The 7,893-nt window shown below is 45.8% G+C and overlaps 1 protein-coding gene across 4 annotated transcripts in view; it reads right to left on the reverse strand.

Moving 5' to 3' along the window:
- The window catches only part of PPP2R3A (protein phosphatase 2 regulatory subunit B''alpha), a 210,135-nt gene that overhangs the window by 15,622 nt on the left and 186,620 nt on the right, over nt 1-7,893 (reverse strand). For all 4 annotated transcript variants that reach the window (XM_051818617.2, XM_051818618.2, XM_070072785.1 and 1 more), the window contains 3 exons: nt 6,996-7,171; nt 6,431-6,549; nt 1,943-2,049 (listed from right to left, as the gene is read on the reverse strand). In XM_051818617.2, coding sequence (XP_051674577.1) covers nt 1,943-2,049; nt 6,431-6,549; nt 6,996-7,171 — 402 coding nt within the window. The remainder of the gene's footprint in view (nt 1-1,942; nt 2,050-6,430; nt 6,550-6,995; nt 7,172-7,893) is intronic.

Raw genomic sequence — 7,893 nt, forward strand, 5'->3', positions numbered from 1 at the left:
TGATGGCCTGTTCGGCACCCTCAAAACAGTCGCTGGAGACCTCACTGGAGAGGCAGTGGCAGGGTGCTCTGTGTGGAGGACTGCTCGTCAGTACCTCCCAGCTGGACCTGCTTTTCTTCATCCCTTCAGGTCCACGATTAGCTGACCCCTTCTCTTCTGGTTTCTGATTCGAGGCCAGCAGGAGGCCCCGTAGGCACACTGGAGGATATCAGGTTAGGTCTTGTTTCTAGCTGCTCCCTCTGGCTTCACTGCCAAAGGCTGGCTGAGTCCCATTACCGAAGGTCACACTTCCTGTCAGATGACCCTGTCTCTTTGGGTTCTGCTGACAGTCTCACTTCCTTGTTACTTCACGTGGAGGAATGGACATGGCTTCCTGACCGTTGTTAGCTCTGGGCATCTGTATCACTTTTTTGTTGGCTTCTCTAAAACCCTACTACATTTTTTGCAAATTGTTTTCAAATGTCTAGTTTCTATATGCTTACCTGTTATGCTTCATCCTACATATGCATAAAATGACAGGTGTAACATGAGATGATTGGCCGCACAACTCTGATTTCTCATAGTGAAGTATTAGAAATACGTCACTGAAGACTAAAATAATGACCCAACTACACAGTGCGAAACTACACAGCTGTAAATTATCACTCAGACACATCTGTGGAATAATCTCCAGTGTATAAAGTGTGAGAAAAGGTGCCAGTGAATTACACGATGCTATTTGTGTACGAGAAGAAAGAAAGGGATGTATATGTATGTGCATATGTCTGTGAAGAGTGCCTGTGAGCCTCTGCTAGGAAATGACGCTGGCTGCGTCTGGGGAGAACTGGGTAGTAGGAAAGGTTTTACTATTTATTCTTTTGTTTCTCGGAATCTTATATGAATGGATTATGTTAATGATAAGGATTGAGGGCCTTGGAGAAACAATTTCTAAGGAAGAATTAGAGGAATTGCTAAATCAGTCACTAGAAGATGATGGAAAAGTCAGCAAATTGAAATGTTCCAAACTGAAGTTCCTGGATAATCTAATTTCTTATATGATTCCTTTAAGGAATTTCATCCTGACTAATATAAATTAGGTGTGTAAGTTATTTCTTTTTCTTTTTTTAAGGGTTGAAACTTTTATTTAAGGTATACACATTTCTTGTATTTCATATATACAGACTGAGGAATATGGTGATACTTCCCACCCTCGCCTCCTCCTTCCCACACTCCCATCCTTTCTCCTCCCCCTTACTGCTTCTCAATTTTTATAATAATCTACTTTCAGCTTACTTTATACTCATAAAATTAACCCTACACTAAGAGTTCAGCAAATAATAAGAAAAAAAAACACTGTTCTTCAACAGTAGAGACAAGGGCCATAAACAATCATTGATCTCAAAGTGTCAATTTCATTCCTATACACTGCATTTTTGGGCACTCTATTAATTACTCAAGATCAGGGAAAACATGGTATTTATTTTTTTGGGACTGGCTTATTTTGCCAAGTATAAATGGTTTTCAGTTGCATCCATTTTGTTGCAAATGACAGAATTTCATTCTTTTTTATGTCTGAATCATATTTCAAAAGTTACTTCTTATCCAGCACTGGATGTACAAAACCATGCCTGATAGACATTGGTTCTAAATGTGATCATTTTTTTTTTTTTTTTAAAGAAGTTGCATTGCTGTAGCTTCCTCTCTCACTTGCAGGACTTACTGACATCACCGGAGCAGTGGTGTGGTACTCAGTGATCTTGCTTTCCAGTGAAAGGTTTGCCTTCATTAAAGGACTCGGGTTACGAGAAGACTTTATGAGGAAGGCAGGAGAGAATTCCCAGGGAAAATATTCACTTAACTGTTAGTTGGCTAAACCAGTTCTGTCTCTAATGAAAGGTGGTTTACATATCCTGACACGGGCTCCCCTGCTGGAGAGGCTCCAGTCACGGCCAGACCGACTCACCCTTCTTGGAATTGTGCTTGGGCAGACTCCTCGGCAACCAGAGTCTCGTACTCCTCAGCGGCAAACCTGTCCCAGTCGGAGGGCTCAGGCCCGTCGTTCTCCACGTCCTGCATAAGGGCACAGCGCAGGATACAAGAGTGATCAGAGAACTGGAGGCAGGTCACAGCAATGTTGTGTACAGCTGAAAACCCATCTGCGAGCTGTTTCATTTCAACGTGTTGAAAGCGGTGCTAAGGCAATACTCTTAAGGTGATTTTCTACAACTCAAACCACAAAACTGGGAACTGTGAGATATCTGAGGTTGAGATTCTTTAGTCTTCTCTTTTTTTTAAAGATTTTTTATTTGAAAGGCAGAGTTAGAGAGAGGCAGAGAGGCAGAGGGGGACAGAGAGGGAGAAAGAGAGAGGCAGAGAGAGACAGAGAGTCTATTCCATCTGCTGGTTCACTCCCCAGATGGCTGCAACGGCGGGAGCTGTGCCAATGTGAAGCCAGGAGCTTCTTCCAGGTCTCCCATGTGGATGCAGGGCCCCAAGGACTTGGGCCATCCTCTGCTGCTTTCCCAGGCCATAGCAGGGAGCTGGATAGGAAGAGGAGCAGCTGGGACTCCAGCTGGTGCCCATATGGGATGCCGGCACTGCAGGCGGCGGCTTTACCCCCTGCACCACAGTGCCGGCCTTGAGTCCTTAGTCTTCTAATCAGAGGCCTTTCTCCAGTCCTCCTTGCCTGGCACAGTAGCTATCTGCAGTGACTTGTGGCTTGCATGTGCCCACCTGAAATGTTTCCTTTTCTCTTGCACATTTCTGTTGTTTCTTTCAAAGCCAGCTCAGGGTTAGGTGTTTGGCACAGTGGTTACAATGCTGTGTGGGATGCCTGTGTGCCACACCAGAGTGCCTGAGTCTCTGTCCCTTTTCCATTTCCTGTCCAGTTTCCTGATAATGAAACACCCTGCCAAGGTCCCTGGGGCTAATGTGCAGGTTTGAAGCCATTGATTGCGATGCTGGTATGCCCTATCAGAGTCCTGGTGCAAGTCCTGGCTGCTCTGCTTTTGATCTAGCTTCCTGCTATTGGACCTGGAGAGGCAGCAGATGATGGCCCAAGCACTGGGATCCCTGCCACCATGTACAGGACCTGGAGAGAGTTCCTGGCCCTGCCTGGGTTGTTGTGGCCACTTGGGGAGTGAACCAGAGGGATGCTCTGTTTCCCTCTCTCTTAAATACATGAATAAATCAATATTAAAAAAAAAGGAAAAAAAAAAAAAAAAGAAGTTGATTTCCATCACCCTTGTGGGTGATGTGTTTACAGTTCCAGGACTGGCCCAGAACAGGCTGTTACAGGGAGTTGGAGAGCGAAAGATCTCTTAACGTTGCTCTGCCTTTCAAATAAAAGTAAATAAATAAAACTTAGAAAACAACACAACATTCTTAAAAATAAAGCAGCTCAGACACCACTGTGATCCCCTCCTGGGAACAGCCCTTCGCTCCCGGTCACTCCCTCCTCGCTATATGCTTTGGCTCTTCTGTCTTTGTTGTCTCTGTAGCTCTTCAACTCAGGGCCCGGAATTTATAAGCATTTTCTAACTGCTAATGTTCTTTGCAGATCACAACAAATACCAATAATTGCCTCTTATACAGAAAAGTAAAATTTATAATTAAAAACAATATAAAATTTTTATTTGAGACAGAAAAAGAGATTTCCCGTTTGTTGGTCTGCAATACCTGAGACTGGGCCAGGCCAAAGCCAGGAACCTGGAGCTCTGTGAACTCCGTCCGTGTATCCCACGTGGGTGGCAGAGAGCCAACCACCTGAGCACCACCTCCCAGGTGGACGTCAGCGGAAGCCGGAACTGGTTTGAGGAGCCAGGATTTGAACCCAGCAACTCTGATTTGGGATGTGGGCACCCTAAGCAGTGTCATAATCACTATGTCAAAAGCTTGTCCCAAGAAAAGTAAAATTTAAAGGTAAAAATTGATACAAATAAAAGAAAGTGGAGAAAGGCTACTCCATTTCCATTCTGTATATGGGCATTATTTTCTTTGCTTTAAACAGGGATTTACTGATTTATTTGATAGAGTAATTCAGAGAGAGAGCGAGCAAGCGTAAGGTCGAGACTGAACTTCCATCTGGTGGTTTCCTCCCCAGATGGCTGCAACGGCCAGGGCTGAGACAGGCCAAAGCCAGGAGCTGGGAGCCTCATCCACGTCTTCCACGGGGTGGCAGGGGCCCAATCACGTGGGGCATCCTCTTCTGCTTTCCCAGGCCATTAGCAGGGAGCTGGATTTGAAGGGCAGCAGCCTGACACGAACCAGCGCCCACATGGGATGCTGGTGTCACTGGCCCAGGGCAGTGTCTTCTATTATGTGTTTCAGGGAAATTGTCTTTCCAAGTGGAAAATGAATTAGTGTTGCCCTTAGCGCCTAGGGTCAGTTGTGTGTAGATGAACGTAAGCACCTAAATACTGGCCACTGGCCACACAATGTGTGAATCATTATAGTTAAGCTACTTTAAGGTCCTTTTTTTCCACCTCTCAAGTATTTATTTATTTATATGAACGGTGGGGGGAAGGGAAGAGAGGAAGGGGGCAGAGAGAAAGAGCGAGCGAGCACGCACTTCTATTTGCTGCTTCAGCTCCCCAGAGGCCACAATAACCTGGCTGGGCCAGGCCAGGCCAACACCAGTGAACTGGGATCTCCACCTGAGTAGTCTCCAGCGGGTGGCAGGAGCCTAAGTACTTGGGCCATCATCTGCTGCCTCCCGGGCACATGATCAGGTGGCTACACTGGAGGAGGAAATGGAGGACCTAAGTGTCCCAAGGTGTGGCTTAACCCACGGCCGTAAGGCCTGCCCCTCTCCACCCTTTTAACATTCCTGAAATTGCACTGGACTTAACTGGCAATATTTGTTTTAGTTTTTGCTTAGAAGCATATATAATAATGTAGCATGTCAAATTCAGTGAAATAAAATAATGATTTTAGGCCAGTGATCATGCACCTTGGTTTGTCCCATGATCAGCTGCAGGGGATTTGTTTTTAGAGGTCATCTTGATATTCTTACTACTATTCAGGTCAAGAAGTTATGCAATATGTGGAAGAAAAGAAGACTGCAGAAGCTTCTTACAGTTGTACTGCCAATCAACTGAAGTAAGTCCTTTCCTGTAAACGTCATTTTGCTTCTTTAATAGGGGAATGGTAGAACCAGTGGTGGTATTCTTCTTTTTTTAAGGGATGGGTGTGGGCGGGATCATTCCATACAGAATTTACTGAAGGTCCACCAGTTTTATGTATGAAGAAGGCACTCATCTCTGATGTAGAACAACATTTAAAACTGACAGACACACACAGCTACCGGGAAACACTTGACAAAGCGTTACGTTATCTGGAGGTTATGTGTGTAGAGCTAGCTTTCACTACAAGGAGGAAAGTCATTTCTCATGGAACACTGGAAATGAATGATAAATTAAATCAAGGCCAATCTGGGTTCTAGGACAGATGTGCCTATTGATATATATATATATTTATTTATTTTTTGACAGGCAGAGTGGACAGTGAGAGAGAGACAGAGACAAAGGTCTTCCTTTGCCGTTGGTTCACCCTCCAATGGCCGCCGCGGCTGGTGCGCTGCTGCCGGCGTACCGCGCTGATCCGAAGGCAGGAGCCAGGTGCTTATCCTGGTCTCCCATGGGGTGCAGGGCCCAAGCACTTGGGCCATCCTCCACTGCACTCCCAGGCCACAGCAGAGAGCTGGCCTGGAAGAGGGGCAACCGGGACAGAATCCGGCACCCCGACCGGGACTAGAACCTGGTGTGCCGGCGCCGCAAGGCGGAGGATTAGCCTATTGAGCCGTGGCACCGGCCCCTACTGATATATTTTTAAAAGTCAGAAGAACAAATTTTTTTTCAAAACTCTTTTTTTTTTGTCACTAGTTTCTTCACTCTTTCTTTTAAAAATTTATTTATTTTCTTGAAAGAGTTAGAGAGGGAGGACAGACTCCATCCACGGGTTCACTATCCAAATGGTGCAACAATAGTGGCCGGGCCAGGCCAAAGCCAGGAGCCAGGAGCTTCTTCCGGGTCTCCCATGTGAGTGCAGAGGCCCAAGGACTTGGGCCATTTTCCATTGCTTTCCCAGGCCATCAGCAGGGAGCTGGATTGGAAGTGGAGCAGCAGGGACCCAAACTGGAGCCCACCTGGGCTGCCGGCGTTGAAGGTGGCGGCTTTATGCTTTATGCCCTGTCACTAGTTTCTAATGTGTATTTACATGCGCAGGCTATACAATGCAAGTGTGGAAGGCACATATACCTTATTATCTAAATGTGAGCATTAGCTGCGGGGACAGATGTGCTGCAGGTGTTTATTCTTCTCTGGATTTTGTTAAATGGTTTAAATGTCACCTCTGCATATACGGGGATTCCTGCATGCAGACACCATCGTAATATGTAGCACACAGCCCCTGATACTGCAGCCCCCAAAAGAAGTCAAGATTACACTAGTACCTTCTGGACGGCGAAGGGATCTCTCTGTTCATGGTCTAAGTATTTCTCCAGGTTAAAGAAAGTGTCATAGAAGATGTGAGCCATCCGGCATCTCTTCAGATCTCGCAGAGTTATTTTGCCTGCATACAAACAAACAGATCTGGTGATTTCATCAGCAACATTGTTGGCAAGAGAAAAAAAGTTTCACTGATATGTAAAAGCACATTTTAAAAAAAAAGCCACATTCACATCATAGTAAAGTTCACATAACAAAATGTACCATTTAAAAAGTGTACAAGTCTGTTTTTAGTCTGCTCTCAATGTCATACAACCATCACTGCAAGGGGAAACTCTGTACCCATCAAGTAGTCCCTCCTGATCTCTAACCCTTCACCCCCAGGCACTCTGTCTCTAGGGAAAAGTCCATCAATGCTACTTTTACACTAAAGTCAAGGTGAAGCTCTTCAGTACTTGGGGACCCCACTGGGAAGACTCTGGAAGGTGAAAGAGTGGGGGACAATCTAGGAGTAGGTGCACCACTTGGGTAAGTAGGGACACGGTGCAAACGGCCTTAGCTTGGGCTCACCATCACTGGCTGGCTTCACCAGGTCAAGCATCTGGCACAGCAAGTCATGGAAGGGCAAAGGCTCGATGCCCATGGCTTCCATGCGTTCACACTGCTCTTCGTAGAAGTACTCCAGCTCGTACATGGAAAGTACCCCGTCTCCATCCACATCCATGCAGCGGAACCAGTACTCGATGCTAGGAGGTAAGGATGCGCGTTAGCAAGGGCCTGCTGGAGGTCCTTCGTTCACCCAGACCTACTACCACCCATCTTTCTTTCTAAGTAAGTAACATACATACATTTTGGACTTACACGTAATTTTACAAAGTTTATTAAGAAAAGAGCAGATCTTTTTTTCTCTTTATTTTCCCACCCCAGGAGTAACCACTTTCCAGATAATATGCCCTTGATTTCCCCTTCTCACATTTAAGAACTGTATATAAATTGCACACTGAGAGATGAGCTAGCTTTCACCACTCCCCTACTTGACCTGCTCAGCTTCCAGAGTTTACAACCTTGGATTTTTCTCTCACGTTTCACTTGCTGCCACAGGTACCCTGCCTGCTGCAGTTTCTTGATGAAGCTCTCCTTGGCTCTTTCTGACCTGTTCTATCTGAACTGCCCGGTCTCCAGCCCTGGTTCACAGGGACTCCTTCCACCCTTCTCCTATTTCTCACAACTCAGATTTTCCTCAGTCTCTGGTTGTTGGTTGTCTGATGTTTCACATTCTCCAGATGCTTTCTGAGGATGACAGCGTGGCAGGCAAATTTTTTGAGATTTGGATATTTGGGAGTGCCCTTTTTCTACTCTCCTACGTTGGCGGGTATTTTGGCTCGTTAACAGAGTTAAAAGTTAGGTGGTCTCTCCCTTCAGAATTTTAATAGCACTGACCCACTGTCTCCTCTCTCCTTTGTGGCTG

This window comes from Oryctolagus cuniculus, chromosome 4 (genome assembly GCF_964237555.1).
Source record: "Oryctolagus cuniculus chromosome 4, mOryCun1.1, whole genome shotgun sequence".
Taxonomy (NCBI): domain Eukaryota; kingdom Metazoa; phylum Chordata; class Mammalia; order Lagomorpha; family Leporidae; genus Oryctolagus; species Oryctolagus cuniculus.